Genomic DNA, 20,965 nt, shown 5'->3' on the forward strand with positions numbered 1-20,965 from the left:
CGCGGCCCGGGGTAGGACGAGACGTGACACGCGGACAGAAGTCAGAGTTCCTGGTGTCGCGACCCGCCCACGTGTGCGACGGGGCCCCACCGTTCCGCCTGTCCAGCCGGGAGCTTTGCCGGTGCCGCGAGGGCGAGCACGTCCTTTCTGCCTCTGGCGCGGAGCGATGAGTGCGGCGCCGGGTGCGCGGGGGCCGGTGTGCGCGGTGGAGTCTCCGCCGGCCCGGGCCATGCAGCCCCTGCTCAGACACGTGCGGTACGAGAACCTGGTGGCGGGGCTGAGCGGCGGGGTCATCTCCACGCTGGTGCTGCACCCGCTAGACCTGGTGAAGATCCGCTTTGCAGGTGAGGCGGGCCCGCTCCTGCCCCATTCCCTGCAGAAGGAACAGCCTCTTTGCGGCGGCTCCATCGCCTGCTGCAAGTACTCCCACTGGGGAAACTGAGGCACGATCTGTAACGCAATCTGTTCTCATAGTTTGCCTCTAGCATCGTGGCCACTCAGGGGCAGACCAGGGGTCTGTCTAGTCCAGTAGTCAGTCTGCTGACAGTGGACAGTGCCCGGTGTCCTGGAGCGAATTAACACAACAGGTGATCATCACATGCTGTATCCCCTGTCATCTATTTCCAGCTTCTGGCAAGCAGAGGCTAGGGACACTCCCCCCCCCTTTACTTCGGAGTGTAAATGCCTTGCTGCTGGAATTATTGTAGCTAGCTGAAAAGGACATTGCCTGCTGCTCCTTTCCTGCTTCCCTGGCAGCTGCTGTTGTTGGAAACTAGCCACAAATCAAGGCTATGGTTACACTAGCACGTTTTGCTGACAAAACCCCAATTTTGTCAACTAACCTGTCTACAGTTTGTTGACAAAAGTCAGCACTTTCACTGGCAGCATTCTGCCTCTCAGCCATGAGACGTAGCACTACTACAAACAATCGGTGTGGAAGCTCTGGGTCTGGGTCTGCACAGCACAGCGTGGCTTTCTCTGACGGGTGGAGGGCCTTTTGACAGAGGGGGCATCCAGAACAATGGGCAGCCGTGTCTGCCGCTCTTCTAAGTACCTGTTTTGTCAAGAGACCAGTTGGGCAGTGCAAGCCAAGTGCTCTTTTGATTGGCTTTTGTGCATGGCTCTGCACTCTGTTGACAGAAGTTTTATCGTGACATCTCTCCAAACAGTGACTGTTGTCGACAGACTGCTGTAGTATAACCATAGACCAAGACTTCTTGTGGGAGCATAGGTGACAGTGGGAGTTCTGCAATTACAGCAAGTTTGGGCAATACAGTTGCCATGGGATTGAGGATCTGCTGGCTAGCATGATCCAGCATGATACTAAGTGATACTAAACTTATTATGCTGACTAGATCTAAATAGCTGTCAAAATACTCTCCTTCTAAATACTGTTCTAAGTATCTACCTTGTTCAGGTGCAGTATGCAATATTAAATTCCATGTGTTGTATTAATTTCTCCCATGGTATGTAACTGGCAGTTTTATTGTCTTTAGAGCCAATGAACTAAATAGTAGAGTGAAAACAGTATTTAATTTAGCTCCGTTGTTGCAGGTTGCGGTAGTCAGCAGATAATAAAAGTTGGAATTGCAATTTTTCTGGCAGGAAATGTCATACTCTTCCAGCCTGTACAGATGAATTACTGTTGATGTGACTGATACGCTGTTCCTTTAACATCTCTGTCTTATTAAATCTGTGTAGCCCATCTGTGTAAATAATTGCTTCTTTTTTTATACATGTAAATTGATTTGTGCGTCATCGTAAGTTTCAAAGCTCTATAAAGTCAACGTTCCATTGTAATTTTTTGAAAGAACAACCATGAGGGTTTGTTTAAAGTTATGAACAACCTACAGTCCTGACACATTCGTAACTCTAAGGTTCTGTTATGAGTTGTGCCGGCAGGTTCACTATAACTTTATCACTGCCCATTTTCAGGCTCCGCCTAGAGAAAAAAGATATTTGCTTTGTGTTTTTTTTATTAACAGTAAACTCTTTGATATCTGGCATCCACAGGACTGGGAGGTTGCTGGATAATCAAATATTCTGGATAATAGAGAGGAACACCTAGCAATATATACCACTAAAGAAAAACAAGATTAGATATCAAGAAGCAAAAGTGAATGAAGAATATTGTTCCCAATCCTTTTCCACAAGCCTCCACATGCATTAGAAGATTCTTACCCCTGCGAGCAGGTCACAACCTCAGCTGAGTAGCTCTGGGCAGCAGATTGCACTGAGACAATATCTGTGTCCCAAAAGGGGGAGATTAGCTAGTTTAGGATAGCGTTAATGGCAGTGGTTAAAAGTGACTGCCTGATGCCTGCATCTCCACTGCATTGCATCTGACAAAGCAGGTCTTTGCCCACCAAAGCTTATGCTCCAAAATATCTGTTAGTCTGTAAGGTGCCACAGGACTTCTCATTGTTTTTGCAGCTACAGACTAAAAGGGCTACCTCTCTGATACTTGCCTGATGGCTACTTGGCAGATCCTGTGTTTAGATCTTTTTGAAGAAATATCTACATCGTAGTTTGCATTAATTATCTCTTAATGGGCAGTCTCCTTAGAGTGGTAGCTTTGCGTCCCTCTGTGCTGCATCTGAGTGCAGCCCTTAGGCTCCTCTGCTCTCTCTCTGCTCCTGCTTGGTGACCGTTGACCAGAGCTGTTCAGCTGTCAGTTGTGCCAGTTATCTGAGTGTTCCGGTTGATCAGATAGCAGTTACAGAAGAGTTTACTGTAGCTCAATTTCAGTATTTGTGGAATGTTCCAACATAATGTCTTTTTTACACAGTGAGCGATGGGTTGGAATTGAGACCAAAATATACTGGGATTCTAAACTGTCTGACCACTGTGTGGAAGCAGGAAGGACTACAAGGCCTGTACAAAGGTGTAACTCCAAATATGTGGGGTGCTGGTGCCTCCTGGGGTCTCTACTTTTTCTTGTAAGTGAATCTGTTGAATATTAATACTATGTACAAAGTGGTGTTTGAATTTAAGTTGTGCTTTGAGTTTAGGGAAATGGCAAGTGCATGTATATGTTACCTTTTATCATCACTTACTATTTTAAGTCTTATTTAGACAGTAAGCAGTTTGGGATAGAGATCGGTAACCTGTGCAAATTGTCGTGCGTAGACAGGAGAGTAGTGTGGCCTAGTGAATAGAGTACTAGATTGGAACCAGGCTGGACTGATATTTTAATCAGGCTTTAACATCAACTACTCCTGATTTAAATTAGCAAGCAGGAGACTTCACTTTAGTTTAATCACTTTTAATGTAGTTTTCCACTTCTTCTGTAGTTGTTTTCCTATATACAAAAGTTTATTGTCATTGGGCAGTATAAACATTCAGAAGTGCTGTTTTATAACTCAAGTCTTGAGAGGAAATGTGGTAATTATGGCTGTGCACTAAGCAGTTATTTAGTATAAAGCACATTAGCTACGTCTACACTAGCCTCTTCCTTTCAGAAGGGGCTTAGGAATGAGGGAGTTCGGAAGATGCTAATGAGGTGCTGCTATAAATATGCAGTGCTTCATTAGTATAACAGCAGCCACATGCGTTTCAAAAGTGCTGCTTTTGGAATGCATGCCCCCTGTGTAGATGGGGCCTTTCGAAAGGAACCCCTGGACTTTGAATGCCACTTATTCCTACTTGGTTTTGGGGAAAAAGGGGTTTTGAAGTCGGGGGTGGGGGGAGGTCCTTTCGAAAGGCCCCTGTCTACATGGGCAGCAGCACTTTCAAATTGCATGTGGCTGCTCTTATGCTAATGAGGCGCTGCATATGATTTCTGGTCACCATGTCCTTCAATATTCTAGCAGTAGTAAATCTGATCCTCGCATCCCATTTTTTTCATGGTTTAGGAGAGGGAAGACAAATTTTCCTGTTATAACTTTTCTTAAACCAATCAGTTTCTTAATGTTTACTTAGCTAGTCATTGAACTATTTGAATAGGCTAAAATAGGAAAAAGGAACAGGAAAAAGTTTCACTGAACCTACAGAAAAAGAGTAGTGTTGTCAAAAGCTAGTTTAGTGCTTCAGCAAACTTGGGTTCCAGGTGCTTAGCCAGTGATTTTGTCTGAGTGAGTGGTTTCATTTGCTTTAAAACTTAGTCGGTGAACAGAAAAAATAGCAGTGTAAGTCTAAAAGAGACCTATTACCTAGACCATCCCTAATCGTAATTTAAATTCTTTAAATATTTTCATAACAGGGACTGCCTTGGTAACCTCTTCCAATATTTAATTTCCTTGTGGTTAGAAAGCTGCTTACTGTCTAATCAAACATACACTTATAGCCAATTCTTATTAACTACACTAAAATTTATTTTAAAAAAGGTGAGAGCATTGGTTAAAAGATCAATATACATACAGAAAAGAGTTTAATTCTTGAGGTTCAGTTACATAATAGAGATGGTGATCTTGTGGTTGCAGGAAGTTCTTTTAGAATTTGCTCCATAGTCAGTCCAAAAGCCATATCTACTCTATTTAAGTGTCAATATGAGAAGAAACCTAAAAGTTTGGGGCTGTTCATTTGGGAAGGAAACTTCTAAGGAGGGATATGAGAGAGGGTCCGTAAAATTGTGAATAGAAAAATGAAAACCTTTCACACTATCCAAAATGAGGGGTCACCCTATGAAGTTAACAAACAGGTTTAATACAAACGAGGAATCACTTTTCACAGAACGTGTAGTTGGCCTGTAGAACCTTTGGCCTTCACAACATCCCATTACAATAATTGGGTTCCAAAAAGAACCAGATAGGTTAATGGAGAATAGGTCCATCAGTGACTTTTAACCAAGCTAGTCAGTGATTAAAAACCCATGCTCAGGACAACTACCAGAACCTGAGAGTGGAGAACAGTGTGGGGTGGTTCACAGCATACTTGTCCTGTTCTGTATTTCTCTGTAAAGCTCTGGTAGAGGCCTCTGTTTGAGACAGGATAATGAGTAAAATGGACGAAGGTCTGACCCAATATGTCAGCTGCTATTGTACAGTATTGTGAATCTTTTTTTCCGGAACTTGAAACAGTTTATGCTAAATAGAAAATAAGAACCTAAACTGGGACAGATATTAGAAATAGGCACTTTAAGCTATTTAGTGTGCTGAAGCTGAAAGCTTTTAAGACACAAGTAAAGTAATCATTGTGTTCATCTCAGCATCTCAGAATTTTTTGTGAAGGGATGTTTTTTGCACTGGGAGGTCTTTTCTTCAGCGTACAGTCTTTTAAATTTGGTCATTAATTGTAAAATAGCAAACTGACTTCTTTCTGCTTGTAATTGATTCAAATAAAGTAGAGAATAGCTATTTGCTACAGCCCTGCAAAACTTTTCCACTGATTTTCTCTAGCACTTACTCGCTTCTGACTTCTATCTATTAACCTTCCAGCAAAAGTTTATCTGGAATGCAGAAGAGAGGGCATGAGGTCAATCCAGCAGATAAATCTCAAAGTAATGTGCTGGAAAAGATACCTACAGCCTAGATTTTATGAAGAGACAATCTTTTGTCTTATGAGCATCTTGTAGAAACTAATTCTTGAGTTAAGATAAAAGTTACAGGTTGCAGTTCCATTGTAGTCATCTAGAAATATTCTATCATTTTAAAGGACATTGTTGTAAAAGATATTTAAATAACCTAAAACTACAATTCAGCAACTTGTACTGCATCTCTCTGAGACAGGTTAACCTTTGACACCGCTAGGTGCAGTGATACTTATAATCTTTAAAAACCTTTTCTTAAATTATTTGTATTTTTTCTATGTAAATGTGTTTTACGTCTTCCAGCTATAATGCCATCAAAGCCTACAAGGAGGAAAGAAAGCTGAAAAGTCTTGGTGCAACCGAACACCTAGTGTCAGCTGCTGAGGCTGGTGAGGAAAGTGCAAACAAGATTAATGTTTACCTCCAGTCTGTCCATATGCTGTTTTTGCCTTTGTCTGTCAGTGTTACGTTTTCTTCCAGATGGCAAGTGCAAGTGTTTCAGTTCAGCTGCCCTCGCTTATTAATTAATAAATAATAGGTTTGATTGGACAGTTGCATGCTCTACAGTTTCATTCATAAGCAGCAACTGCTAAAATGTATTATGGCTGCATAGCTCTCTTCTCAATATTTTACACAAATTCTAGTGCATAAGCTGTATGCAGCTGTGCAACTGAAGGACACAATAATTAAATGTATTAGTATTAATTTTGAGAACTTAGAAGAGACACAAAAGCAGATAGTGGACCCAGTCCGGTACCCTTTCAAGTCAGTACAAAACATTGGCTTTCGTGATCAGTGAATTGGACCTGTAGCATCAATAAGATCTGGAATTCAGATCTGATTTATTCTATAAGCATTAAAGGGATCTGAATTCCAGAGCAGATTGGCTCTACAGGTCCTGTCCAAAGCTTAGAATATCTTACCTCCAAAATACTAATATGTGATCTCTGAAATTTTAATCTAAATCACTTGTGTTTTTGTGTATGTTTCTGATATAGATGTTAATCTCAGAGCTTTAGAAGAGTTTTTGTTGGCATACATTGCTTTAACATTTAGTTAAGTGAAACATCCTACATATTCAATTTTATCTTTAGTTTGTCATTACTTTACAGTCTTATGACTTAAAATAAGCTGTAAAACTGCATCAGGTCAATCGTTCTGATAAATCTGGGCAAATCATTACATGAACGCTTTATTTCTGTGCACACTTGTTCAATTGAGCAGATGTGTACTATACAGATACATTTTGATGATTAAAGCACATATAAAATAGAAATAGCTTCTTATATCCAGATTGCTGTATTTGGATCATGATGAGTAAAGGAGGTAGATCACTGGCCACAGTCCCCAGATTGTCCCATCCTCTTCATAGTAGAGCTGTTGTGGTAGGATTTGGCTCTCGACATTCAGAGGAAAAGAGAAAGATGTCTACTTATTTCTTCTTGTAGGATGAGTGTCTGTTACTGCAGACGACTATATGTTGTACTGAATTGAAAAAAATGGTACAAACTTTCACAGCTGCCATTCATAATATTAGTGTTACTTCCATCTGTTCTTAGGAGTCATGACCCTCTGTATCACAAACCCAATATGGGTAACGAAGACGCGGCTTGTGTTACAATATGATGCTGGCATTGATTCATCCAACCACCGGTACAAAGGAATGTTTGATGCTCTAATAAAGATATACAAGCTGGAAGGTATACGTGGCTTATACAAGGTAATATCATATAACATTATAGATTGGAATTGTGGAATTTTTCATGGGTATAATAGTACAGAGGCTCTTGCAGAATTGGAAAGTTGTTACAGGTTGCTGTAAAAGCTTCCTTTCATTGTCAAATAAGAGTGTTTCTGCCATATGAGAGGATTGCTGCAATAAAGGTTTATAATGGTAAGTAAAGATTGCAGAAAGATAAGCAGTAGTAAAACTGGAAGAGGGAAGACTGAGTTACATGGACAAAAGCATTGTGGGCTAAAACTCCGGTGGGAAGAATATGGCTAAAATGGAAAAGTTGAATCAAAAATGTTTTTGGTTAATAATTTATGAATTTTTCTTCTGTAGTATTCCCTTCTGTTCATTGGAGAAGAGATGTGGCGGCAACAGAGCATAATCTCTTCAGCAGATTGATGTTGATCAAACAGTTCCCCCTCATTCAGTCCCATCTCTCTGCCTGTCTTTCTGACTGCTCATGAGTGTCCATCCATCATTTTAAATGCAGTATGACTGAAACAGAGTTATTAATCTTGCCATTTCTGTGGACAATAGTATAATCATTTCTCCCCACCATTTTCAGGCATTGAGGCCTGTCTTGTGTTGTGATCACTCTAGAGCCACACACTCTGTAGGATTTTAAATTTGGATACAGCAACTAGCTATACAACTGCACATGTGGCTCGTTAGTCTTCCCATGTGAAAATTGATTTAGGGAAACATTTCTCTAGATCAGTTTCCATTTTTGCATCTGTAGGTGGTTCTTAAATTCTGTTCCATTGGGTTGCTTTACAGATATTCCTTGTTTTTCAATATGTCTCTTGACCTTGGATGTTTCTTTAAGTGCTAACCTTACCTGCCAGGGTAGGGATCCAAGCTAGATACTTCCTTGGAAAGAGACTATAATAAAGCAAAGGATGACTTTTTCTGCTTCTTCCTCCTCTGTGTACCATGTCTGAAGCTTTTTTTATTTAGTATACACTAGCGATTCTGTGGCCTAGAAACATAATGTAAATAACCATTTTTGTAGGTGGGTGAGGCACACTTCCTCATTCTCCACACTTGAGTCTAACTGGTTCTTACCTCTCATTATTTCAGTGTGGTTTTTTTTTAAAAGCTTATGGGCTGCAGCTGTCATCTGGTGGATGAGTGACTTAAAAACTGTCCCTCCAGTACAATTGCAGGAGAGTTCTCCTGTTGGGACTCTAATTATCTCCAAAGAAAAATCAGAACAGTAAACCTCCATCATACATGGAGGTTGCGTTCTTGCGCAGCCCTGCATATGTCAAATTTCATGTAACTCGGGGGAGCCAGTAAACTGGCTCTGGGCTGCCTTCTGGTCAGTTTCACAACTCCTGTCAGTGGTGGGAGCCTGACTCTTAGCACCCCTGATGGCAGCTGGGAAACTGCTCCTGTTGGATGGCAGTCTGACTCACTCCTGTCAGGGGTGGTGAGAGTCAGGCTGCTGCCCCTGACAGGAGTGGTTTCCCTGCTTCTGTCAGTGGCGGCAGCCAAGAATCTGGCTTTCTGCTGCCACTCCTGACAGAAGCCGGGAGACTAACCAGGGCAGCAGTGGCTATCAGTTTTCCTGATCCTGTGAATTGCGGGGAGCTGGCACCTGGCTCCAGGCTGGCCAGCATGCGTGGAAGCCAGGAAACTGACCAGCATAGTCATATTAACCTGAGATAACATGCAACTCAAGTTTGTATATCTTGGGAGTTCTACTGTATCTTTCACACCTTGCCAACATAGGGTTGCCCTGAAGTACTCCATAAAACAACTTTATTTATAGCTTGCTGGGGAGATGGTCTTTCCTCCCCAGTTTTCAGCCCAGCCTGGGATTGGTAGTTCATTTGCCCTGTTGACACAGGGTTCCTCAATAACTTGCCTTCCCTGAGGTAAACAGTTACTCCTACTTTAAGTGATCACGTATGTGCCTTCCAACAGGGGAGTGCATGTGCCATATGCACACTTGTCGGAAGGCTGTTTTCTGCTCGTGTTGCTCATTGGGCTGGCATTGGAACCCCCTGGAGTTGCACCCACACAGTGTGGTATACAGGACTTGGCGGGCCCTCCATCCTCTCAGTTCTTAGAGCCAGTGATGGTTGTTGGATGCTTATTTTCTTGCTCTGCAAGACAATCCTTGTTCTGTTTTTTAACCCAGGGTGGGTCTAGGTTTCTTTTTGTTGACTCCACTGTGGAACACTTTATAAAGGGGATAGAAAAGTTGTATCTCCCAAGTTACACACACCTTACCTCCATGGGATTTCACCCTGGTCCTCTCCTAGCTTTTGAATTCAGACGATTTAGTAAAAGATGGCAATATGATTAATGCTAGTCAATGTGTTTTTAGGGAGAATGGGTTTCCTCAAACCCTGGTATTCTTCATCTTTGAGATTACAAGTTTGGTTGATAAAGGTAACTGTGAAGATATATATACATATAATTAAAACTTAGCACTAATAGTATTTATACAATTCACATGAAATCAGTTAAGAAGTGGATCTAAAAGCAGTTTTCAGTGAAGACTTGTTGAATTGTAGGGGTTTTTCTAAAGGGGCCCACAGGGATTGGTAGTTGGTCTGATGCTATTCAACATTTTCATCATGGCTAATCATATAAAATCACTACTGATAAAATTTACAGTATTGCTGGACTCTGCTTCCCTTAAAGGACCAGCCATACTGCAGGGTATTCATAGAATGCACCCTAATTTCCCTTTGGGATGTCTTATGTTGGGTAACATTTCTCCTTCAACACCCGTAACTGAAGAGTTTGAACGTGAGAAATTAGGGCAGTTTGGAGAGGCTCTCCTGGAGGAGGAGAAGGAAGGAGCAAACTAAAGCACCTTGGGGTAAGTGGCTGCTTATATTTGGAGGTTTTGGGCTTGTGTGTTTGTTTGGAGTTTGGAGTTTGGAGTGCTGAGCTGAGTGTTTGTTTGTTTGTTTGAAAGGCCGTGTGCTCAGGCAGGCAGGCAGTTGGAAGCTGATTAGGTTTGAATTGAAACACCGTGTGCTGATTGGCTGAGCTGTAGGCAGAGGGAGGAGCTATCAGGGAGGCCGAGCACTTAAACCCTGCTAGTAAGCGACCAGGGAGCTTTGCGACCGGGTGCTGGCAAACAGGGTGCGTGCTAACAGGAGGGAGTTTGGAGAGGGGAGTTGAGAGGGGGAGCTTGGAGGGAGCCAGTGACTTCTGTTGCCCTTAAACTAAATCCTTTATAACAACCTCTATCTGAAACATTTAATTAACCCTCATATATAACTAGAGTAGGAAATGGAGGCAGAAGCCCAGCAGCAGAGTGGGGGCTATCCTGTTTATTGTGTCGAGTGCAGTATGTATGACTACCTACCCTGTGGGCGGGTGGCGTATGTGTGCGCTCGATGCAAGGAGCTCCTGGCCCTCAGAGACCGAGTGCGTGCTTTGGAGGCCAGGGTGGCTGAACTGGAGGAGCTAAGGAAGGCAGAGGTGTTTGTGGATGAGACTTTCCGGGACATAGTAGGGCTGTCCCACCTCCAATCTGACAGTCCTGAAGCTGTTACGGAGGATGAAAGGCTCAGGGAAGGAGAGCAGTCAAGGGGAGCAGAGGGAAACCATCCCGTAGTTGGGACCCTCCTTCCAGAGGGTGATGTTGTATCCTCTCGTGCCGAGGATACTTCTCCGGGGGAGGGAGCACCAGCTGTTAGGAAGAAGCAGGTTTTAGTAGTGGGGGATTCGATCATTAGAAATATAGATAGTTGGGTTTGTGATGACCGGGAGAACCGTATGGTGACTTGCCTGCCTGGTGCGAAGGTTGCGGATCTCTCGAGGCATCTAGACAGACTTATGGGCAGTGCTGGGGAGGAGCCGGTCGTCGTGGTACATGTTGGTACCAATGACATAGGGAAGGGTAGAAGAGATGTTCTGGAGGCCAAATTTAGGTTACTAGGAAAGAGACTGAAATCCAGAACATCTTTGGTGGCATTCTCTGAAATGCTTCCAGTTCCACGCGCAGGGCCAGATAGACAGGCAGAACTTCAGAGTCTCAATGCGTGGATGAGACGATGGTGTAGGGAAGAGGGGTTTAGATTTATTAGGAACTGGGGACACTTTTGGGGTAGGGGGAGCCTATACAGGAATGATGGGCTCCACCTAAATCAAGGTGGATCCAGACTGCTGGCATTAAACATTAAAAAGGTCATAGAGCAGTTTTTAAACTAAGAGGTGGGGGAAAGCCGATTGGTGCGGGGGAGCACCTGGATCGGACGGAGACTTCTCTTACACGAGGCTCCATAGACAGGGATTCCCTAGAAGTTAGTCAGATAGGGAACGTGGGAAATAATATATGGGCAAGATCAGATGTGAAACAATCGTGCATAAAAAAATCCACCACGTCTGTGAAAGGCGGACATATAAATAGTGGTAGTTTTCTAACATGCTTTTACACTAATGCTAGGAGTCTGTCTAATAAGATGGGTGAACTGGAGTACCTCATATCAAAGGAGGAAGTTGACATAATAGGCATCTCAGAAACATGGTGGAATGAGGACAATCAGTGGGACACTATCATACCGGGATATAAATTATATCGGAAAGACAGAACAGGTCGTGCGGGTGGCGGAGTGGTACTATATGTGAAGGATAATATAGAATCAAATGAAGTAAAAATCCTAAAGGAATCAAAATGTTCCATAGAATCATTATGGATAACAATTCATTCCTCTAATATGAATATGGCATTAGGAATATATTACCGACCACCTAACCAGGACAGTGATAGTGATGCTGAAATGATGAGGGAGATTAGAGAGGCTATCAAAATAAAAAACACAGTAATAATAGGAGATTTCAATTATCCCCATATTGATTGGGTGCATGTCACCTCAGGACGGGAGTCAGAGATTAAATTTCTTGATGCCTTAAATGACTGCTTCTTGGAGCAGCTAGTACAGGAACCCACAAGGGGAGAGTCGATTCTCGATCTAGTCTTGACTGGAACGCAGGATCTGGTCCAAGAGGTAACTGTTACTGGACCGCTTGGAAATAGTGACCACAACATAATAACTTTTAATATTCCTGTGTTGGGAAGAACACCGCAGCGGTCAAACACTCTGGCATTTAATTTCAAAAAGGGGAATTACACTAAAATGAGGAAGCTAGTTAAACAGAAACTAAAAGGTAGAGTAATTAAACTAAAATCCCTGGAAGCTGCATGGAAACTGTTTAAAGACACCATACTAGAGGCCCAACTTAAATGTATACCCCAAATAAAAAAACACAGTAAGAGACCTAACAAAGAACCACCATGGCTAAACAGCCATGTTAAAAAGGCAGTGAGAGAGAAAAGGGCAGCTTTTAAAAAGTGGAAGTCAAATCCTAGTGAGGAAAATAGAAAGGAACATAAACACTCCCAAATTAACTGTCATAATGTAGTAAGAAAAGCCAAAAAAGAGTTTGAGGAACAGCTAGCCAAAAATTCAAAAAACAATAGTAAAATGTTTTTTAAATACATTAGAAGCAGGAAGCCTGCTAAAAAAGCAGTGGGGCCCTTGGATGATAAAGAAATAAAAGGAGCAATCAAGGAAGACAGTGCCATTGCAGAGCGATTAAATGATTTCTTTGCTTCAGTCTTCACGGCTGAAGATGTTACAGAGGTTCCTAAATCTGAGCCAGCCTTTTTAGGCGACAAATCTGAGGAACTCACTCAGATTGAAGTGACATTAGAGGAGGTTTTGGAATTAATTGATAAGCTGAATAGTAACAAGTCTCCAGGACCAGATGGCATTCACCAAAGGGTTCTGAAAGAACTCAAATGTGAAATTGCGGAGTTATTAACAGTGGTTTGTAACCTATCCTTTAAATCCACTTTGGTACCAAATGACTGGAAGACGGCCAATATAACACCAATATTTAAAAAAGGCTCTAGAGGAGATCCTGGCAATTATAGACCGATAAGTTTAACATCAGTACCAGGTAAATTAGTAGAAACACTAGTAAAGAGTAAAATTGCAAGGCACATAGAAGAGCACGAATTGTTGGGCAAAAGTCAGCATGGTTTCTGCAGAGGGAAGTCGTGTCTGTCTAATCTATTAGAATTCTTTGAAGGGGTTAATAAACATGCGGACAAGGGGCACCCAGTGGACATAATATACCTAGATTTCCAGAAAGCCTTTGACACGGTCCCACACCAAAGGCTTTTATGTAAATTAGGTGGTCATGGAATAGGAGGAAAGGTCCTTTCATGGATCGGGAATTGGTTAAAAGACAGAAAACAAAGGGTTGGAATAAATGGTAAATTTTCACAATGGAGGGGGGTAACTAGTGGTGTTCCCCAGGGCTCAGTCCTGGGACCGATCCTGTTCAACTTGTTCATCAATGATCTAGAAAATGAGGTAAGCAGTGAGGTGGCAAAGTTTGCAGATGACACCAAGTTGTTCAGGACAGTCAAAAGCAAAAGGGATTGTGAAGAACTACAAAAAGATCTCAGCAAACTGAGTGATTGGGCAGCAAAATGGCAAATGAAATTTAATGTGGGTAAGTGTAAGGTAATGCATGTTGGAAAAAATAACCCAAATTACACGTACTACATGATGGGGTCAAATTTAGCTACGACAGATCAGGAAAGGGATCTTGGAGTTATAGTGGATAGTTCTCTGAAGACATCCACGCAGTGTGCAGCGGCAGTTAGTAAGGCAAATAGGATGTTAGGAATTATTAAAAAAGGGATCGATAATAAGACAAAAGATATCATACTTCCCTTATATAAAACTATGGTACGCCCACATCTCGAGTACTGCGTGCAGATGTGGTCTCCTCACCTCAAAAAAGATATATTGGCATTAGAAAAGGTTCAGAAAAGGGTGACTAAGATGATTAGGGGCTTGGAAAGGGTCCCATATGGGGAGAGGCTAGAGAGACTGGGACTTTTCAGTTTGGAAAAAAGGCGATTGAGGGGCGATATGATAGAGGTATATAAAATCATGAATGGTGTGGAGAAAGTGAATATAGAAAAATTATTTACCTTTTCCCATAATACAAGAACTAGGGGACACCAAATGAAATTGATGGGTAGTAGGTTCAAAACTAATAAAAGGAAATTTTTCTTCACACAGCGCACAGTCAACCTGTGGAACTCCTTGCCCGAGGAGGCTGTGAAGGCCAGGACTCTATTAGGGTTTAAAAAAGAGCTTGATAAATTTTTGCAGGTCAGGTCCATAAATGGCTATTAGCCAGGGATAAAGTATGGTGCCCTAGCCTTCATAACAAGGGCAGGAGATGGATGGCAGGAGATAAATCACTTGTCTTCTGTTCTCCTTCTCTGGGGCACCTGGCATTGGCCACCGTCGGCAGATGGGATGCTGGGCTTGATGGACCTTTGGTCTGACCCAGTATGGCCATTCTTATGTTCTTATGTTCTTATGTTCTCGCAAGGGACACTCTGGCAGTGGCTGCATATGTGAAGTCTCTGTCTCTAGCGGCGCTGACACATGAGGTGCTGATGGGGGCCTAGGTACGCGCCTTATCTAGGGCTCTCATATTTATGAAGAAGATTAGAGACTTGATCTCAAAGTGTTGACCACTGTTCTTGATCATGTCCTCCAGGTTCCTGATGCTCTGCCTGCCTCTCCCAGGTGTCAGTGTTGCATTTACCAAAGTGTTCTTAAGTATGTCTCTGTAGGGCTTCCTCGCCTGCCACGAGACCTTGCCCTGGTCCTCACCTGAGTGTCAAGAATCTGTTTAGGCAGATGTGTGAGGCATCCCTACCATGTGATCAGACCATCATAGCTGCCTGTGGGCGATTGTTGCCTCAGTGCTTCAAAAATCAGCCTTTGTTGGTCCATCTGTCCTGCCACATGATGTCTAATATTTTCCTCAGGTACCTTGGGATAGTTTCTCCAGATGTTTTATATGACATCTTTAGGAGCCTAAGCTTCAGCTCTGTATAGCAATGTTGGGATGACTATAGCATTGTAAGTGTTGATCTTGGTCTGTATCTTGATGTCAGGGTCATCAAAGACTCATCTCTGTAAACACCCATAAGCCGCACTTGCACTGGAAATTTGGTGGTGGATTTCACTGTCGATATCAGCATTGCTAGACAGACAGCTTCCGAGATTGGGGAAGTCTTTGATATGTTCCAGCACCTGGTTATCTGCCATGATGGTTGGTTCAGGTATCAATGTGGTTGGTGTTAACTGAAAAAGAACTTTGATTTCTCATGTATTGAGAGTCAGTCCCAGCCTACGGTAGGCCATGGCAAAACCATCAATTGCTTGGAGACCATCTTCTGAACTAGCACTGACCAGTGCCACTGGTATACTGGAGTTCTACCACTGATGATGTTGCGATCTTGATCTTGACTCTAAAGCAGCCCAGATTAAAGAGGCTAGCATCCATCTTATAGGTTATTTTGACTCAATTTGGGAGGTCATCTCCAATAACCTGAAGCTTGGCTGCCAGAAAGATACTAAATAGCGTAGCTGCTATCACACACCCTTGCAACCTTCTAGTGGGTAAATGACTGACAAGTAGTGATCACTGCTAGCGACTGGCTAAGAACCTGAATCCATCCTTTGGTGTTTGTTACCTTGTCTTCCTTAGCCAATTATTTGCGTTGTCCACCAGTCACCATCATAATTTAAACTGTGCTATTTCTCCCCGCCCTGCACCCTCCAAGCACTTTAGAGGTTACACTCTCAGGAGGGATGGGGTGTGCTTGGTCTCTTGAGGTCCAGGGTCATTCTGCCTTTGCGGGTCTCCATGTTGAATTTATGGCTCCCTTCACTGGAGTTTATTCAAACTGCTACTCCCACAGTGGGAAATAATGGGTAATCTACCCGAGCAAGGGATACTGTATGCTGTTACCAAACAACTCCAGTAAGCTTTATATAAACAGTAGACATCTTGAAGATGAAAATATGTCAAGAGGATGTATCAAATATATATATAAACATGGCTCGATTTCTAAAATATATCTACACAGCTATTTGTAGAGGAAGCCATAAACCTCTTTGTCTTTTGGTGATTTAACACAACTACACACAAAGTTTCCCTGACTTTTCATTATATCATCCCCATACCATATCAGTCCCAAATCCAGCTGCTTGTCAGTGGTGTACTTGTAGACTTTGCAGGCACTGTGGTCTTGTGCCTGTCTTGACTGAGGGGCCTGATGAGCCGCAGAGCTGTCTGAATCTTGGAAATAGCTTTTCAGCACCAAAGAATAGTCTGAATTCTTCCCTGCTCGAGTAACAATCTTAGCTATAAGCTTTTGCTTTCCTTCCGGCTGAGGTAATCATCCATGACCAGGCAGTCACTGCCCTTGTGGTGGCATGGCAGGCCCTGTAGGAACCCAATTTGATGGAGTTTCCCAAATGAGAACTGGGGAGGCGGATAAGTCAATCTGTGAATGGAGCTGGATGCTCTCTTCCTCTCTGGTGCTCCCTTCCACCATCTCTCTCAACCCTTTCCACTGTCACCTCAAAGGAGGAGCTTCGTCCTACTTATCTCTTTCTCAACTACTTGCAGTGTTGTGGCCCTGTTGATCCCAGGTTATTAGATACAAGATGATGGGGTAATAATACCTTTATTTTTATCTAGAAGAGCTCTGTGTAGCTGGAAAAGTTGTCTCTTCTCTCAAAACAAGTTGGTGCAATAAAAGATACTGCCTCACTCACCTTGTCCATGTAAACTGTCACCCTAGAGGGAAATAGACCCATCTTCTCTTATGGCAAGGGGCTGGGGAGGCAGAGGGGAGGGTCACAGCTGTAAGCTCTTTGTGGCTAGGGATGATACTTCTTATATGTTTGTACAGTGTGTAACACAGTATCTTTTGTTTTACAACCGTATACATGTGTAAATGCAGGAGTTGTGTGTATTGGGACGTGAGGGCAGAGCATATGTTAGTATACGGTGATGCAATTATGTTGTGTATTTTTAAAGGATTTACAGATTAATTTTGTTTGTTTGTTTCTTAATAAAAATGTTTCAGGGATTTGTGCCTGGTCTCTTTGGAACTTCACATGGAGCACTTCAGTTCATGGCATATGAAGACCTGAAAATGAGATACAATAAACATAGAAACAGGCCATTGGATACGAAATTGGTAAACTGACTTGAAATGCAAACATCTATGTATTATAGTATGCTAGTATATAGAAGCCAGAACTGTAGTCTGGAATGCAGATCAGATGAGAATGTACTGGGTCTACAGGTGTCACAGACTACCAATGTTATTAATCATTAATGTTATATTAATTTTGTGGTGGGTCACATAGGGAAAATAAGGAAAATATCAGCTTTTGGAACAAATTACCTCATCACAAGCCCATTAGCTCTGCTCTTATAAGTAGGAGAAATCCATTTTTAATTTGGAGCTTTGAGAAATTTGGGAAATCTTATTTTGTTTTTTAAAAGAACTCTTGGGAGAATGTCCATCTGTACAGGTTGAACTTCTCTAGTCTGGCACTCTCGGCTCTGGCAGCATCCGTGGTCTGGCATGATGTTAGTTAGCTGCATGTCCACTTTTCATGGGTCTGGTCAAGTTTCCTGTGGGCCCATAAAGTTTGTTTATAGCCACCAGTCCTGACTCTGTGTTCTGGGCTGCTGTTTAGCTCTAATTTGTCCCTAAATGTCTTTTAAGAGCCCAATAAGCAGTGAAAGTGTTGATAGTGCTGCTGGACAATATTGACCTTCACGATTTGGCAAATTCTCTGATTTGACACCCATTGCATGTCCTGGTGGTGCTGGACTAGAATGGTTCAACCTGTAGTTAAACTACAGGTAAGTAACTATGCCAAGAAAATAATTCCTAATATACTTTTTAGACTATTACTTAGGTATTCTATTGCACAAGTGGTATAAAAGAGAACAGCCAGTGTAAATAGTTTTTACATCAAAATAAGTATCTCTAGCACAAGTATTCATGAGTAATAAACATCAGCATTTGTAGGAACTTGTATACCACTCTTATAGAAAAATATCTGTTTTGTTCATGGTGTAGAAAGCATCTTGATAATTTCCAGCATTTTATATAGTTGACTGTAATTTGACTTAAACTAATATTGATAATTTTCTTATAATTTTAGACTGCTTTAGAATATATTACTGTGGCAGCACTATCCAAAATATTTGCTGTGTCAGCAACATACCCATATCAAGTAGTGCGGGCTCGACTTCAGGATCAACACAATAAATACTCTGGAGTAGTTGATGTTGTTTGCAGGACATGGAGGTAGGCATGAAGAAGTAAAAATGTGGTTGTGAAGATGGCATCATCTTAATCAACAGAGCTGCTCCTGGTATGCAGGCTGTGTTGTATCTGCTGACTTCAGTGGTGCATTTTTATGACTTCTTTTTACTGTTAGTTGTGTTGGTTCTACAGGGCTATGTGTGACTCTCCCTCCTAGTGCATCCCCCGCTCAGTAGAATTATTTACCTTGGGCTTGTCTTTGTGCTGAGTGTTAAACCAGCACAGCTGCAACAGTGAACAGTGGCAGCACTTTAGTAAAGACGCTAATTTGCCATGGGGAGAGTTCCTCTCCTCAGAATAATTAATCCACCTCCCCAAGATGTGGTAGCTGTCATTGACAGGGCAGTTTCTACACCGAGGGTTGAGTCACTATCACTACATCACGCAGGGGCCTGGATTTTTAACCCCCTGAGCAAAGTAGCTATTCTGCTATAGGTGCAGACATGGACTTAGTTAAATTTCTAAACACCCTTTGTAATCAGTAGATTTGCATTGGTGTCTTCAAATTCTAGCCCTTGATGACAATGGATAGATGGAAACCGGCATATTGTTGGGGGGAAGGGTTGTGGGCTTCTCTGTTTATCTCAGTGGTTTTTCATTCAGATATACTTAAAAATGCCCTTTTCTCCCCTGAAGGAAAGAAGGAGTTCATGGATTTTACAAAGGAATCATCGCCAATGTGATCAGAGTGACTCCTGCCTGCTGCATTACCTTTGTAGTGTATGAAAATGTATCAAATTTTTTGCTTAATTTCAGAAAAGAGAATAATTAAATTAAAGCTAGGTGTTTTCATCAAGAGGTGTTTACTGTCCTTTATTTTTTTTAATTTGTAATCTGAGAGAAATACTGTACAGCAATCTATCTTGAGTTTTGTGAACTGCTCCGGTAATCTGTGCAAGAATTTGGTGATCAGAAAAATCCAAATGTTCTTCTCTTCTGTTGGAGCTCTTCTGACCTCTCTCTTCCCTGCTTCTCAGAGAATCAGCAGCCTCTGCCTGAAACAGCTGTTTCCAGCACAACTTGATAAGACAAACTTGGAACAGCTCTGTCCTGATCTTTGTAAATCAGCTTTTCTTCCACAAGAGCAAATGCTGATGATGTCCAGGGTTAATTGAGTAGGGTGGTAAGGACATCACAAGTAGTGACAGGTTCCAGATCTATGAAACACTCTTGGCTGTCTCCCTGTAGAACTGGGTACATGCTTGTCCATGTTGTGAGTTGGAGTTTTCCAAATTCCATCCTTATGTCTTTTGATAGGTTTCAGAATTACAGCTGCCTCATGTGTTGGGGGGCGGGGGAGAGGGAGGGAGAGCAAGTGTGCAAACCCTGACTCACTGGGGGGTCACTGCATAGAAACAGCACCAACATTTAGAGTATCTTTAAGGTACTGTGTGGCTGGAGGCCATGAGAAAGAGTGCTGTTCATCCTGCCCATTATATTCAAATTTGCTAAACCCCCAACTTTAGTATAATATCCAAGGCATCGGGCACAATTTTTGCAGCATTAGACCTAAGTCAGTGGTTCTGCTGTCACTGGCCACTTCTTCAGTTTTATCTCTTGGAAGTTGTCTTGCCCACTGTTAGTTATGGAAATTACAAGTAAACTCCAAGTTGCGTTTACTTTGAAGTCAATGTATATGTGCAGACACACAGACATTTAACAAATAGCTTGGGTGCTTCTGCACTAGTTTTTGTAAGTGACAGCAGTTTTCAAAGCTTTATTTTAAACATGGCTATTTCAAAAAGCTGGATTTAGTCAGAATTGTTTGAAGCCACAGCAGAAATCCATTAATTCATATGCAGTCTTCCATTATAAGCACTGTGAATGGGAGAAGCTACTTGTTTAAAGGGAAGAAAGTGCCATATTGCCTCTTAATTTGAGAGTGTGAAGATTGTCATAACTTGTGTCAGCACTTTTCCCAAAAACAAAAATAATAGAATATTTTATAGAAGAATGTTTGAAACATAGCAGTGAGTCAGGATCGAGGTACATGCTTTTCAGAGTTAGCAGACCTTGGTTATTCTTAATTCTGCCTCAGGAAGATTCATTCCTTGCAAATATCTGTCTGTAATATGATAGCATTCACTTGTTCTGTGTAACGTATCAAATGACAGACAGGAGTTAGTAAATATAAATATAAAAATTATTCAGCTTGTAAGTTAAATAACTTGGAGCCAGGCAATTGATTTACATTCTTTATTGCTCAGGAAATTGATTAGTCTCAAAGCTCACCCTTTCATAGTATCAGCAATGAAGGTTCCTGTGGCACCTTATAGACTAAAAGAAAAGTTTTGAGCATGAGCTTTTGTGGGCAAAGACTCACTTCATCAGATGCTGGCCCTGAAGTGAGTCTTTGCTCACGAAAGCTCATGCTCAAAACTTTTCTGTTAGTCTATAAGGTGCCACAGGACCCTTCGTTGCTGTTACAGATCCAGACTAACACAACAACCCCTCTGATACCTTTCATAGTATGTTAAGCTAACCTAGGAGCAGTTCTTTACACATCAGAATTAATTGGGAGAGGAGGAGTTGATTTCTGGAATTAGAACATTGCAAA

General features: G+C 42.1%; 1 protein-coding gene across 2 annotated transcripts; it reads left to right on the forward strand.

Moving 5' to 3' along the window:
- Window positions 1-35: 35 nt before the first annotated feature.
- Window positions 36-20,669, forward strand: SLC25A32 (solute carrier family 25 member 32). 2 transcript variants are annotated; one of them, XM_074986818.1, is made up of 7 exons: window positions 36-344; window positions 2,789-2,939; window positions 5,771-5,856; window positions 7,027-7,187; window positions 17,149-17,262; window positions 18,245-18,390; window positions 19,050-20,669. In XM_074986818.1, exons 1-7 carry the CDS (start codon window positions 167-169, stop codon window positions 19,132-19,134), a joined length of 921 nt encoding a protein of 306 aa, XP_074842919.1. In that variant the 5' UTR covers window positions 36-166; the 3' UTR covers window positions 19,135-20,669. The 2 variants fall into 2 exon arrangements, with proteins under 2 accessions (XP_074842919.1, XP_074842918.1); XM_074986817.1 differs by having other exon boundaries at window positions 19,045-19,708.
- Window positions 20,670-20,965: the final 296 nt, after the last annotated feature.

The sequence above is a fragment of the Carettochelys insculpta genome, chromosome 2 (assembly GCF_033958435.1).
Source record: "Carettochelys insculpta isolate YL-2023 chromosome 2, ASM3395843v1, whole genome shotgun sequence".
NCBI classification, from domain to species: domain Eukaryota; kingdom Metazoa; phylum Chordata; order Testudines; family Carettochelyidae; genus Carettochelys; species Carettochelys insculpta.

Excerpts from the sequence above, each read along its gene's own strand:
- SLC25A32 (XM_074986817.1), top strand. The coding sequence starts at position 167 with ATGAGTGCGGCGCCGGGTGCGCGGGGGCCGGTGTGCGCGGTGGAGTCT. Across the intron at positions 345-2,788 it reads GGTGAAGATCCGCTTTGCAG|TGAGCGATGGGTTGGAATTG; the intron begins GTGAGGCGGGCC and ends TTTTTTACACAG. Across the intron at positions 7,188-17,148 it reads GTATACGTGGCTTATACAAG|GGATTTGTGCCTGGTCTCTT; the intron begins GTAATATCATAT and ends AAAATGTTTCAG.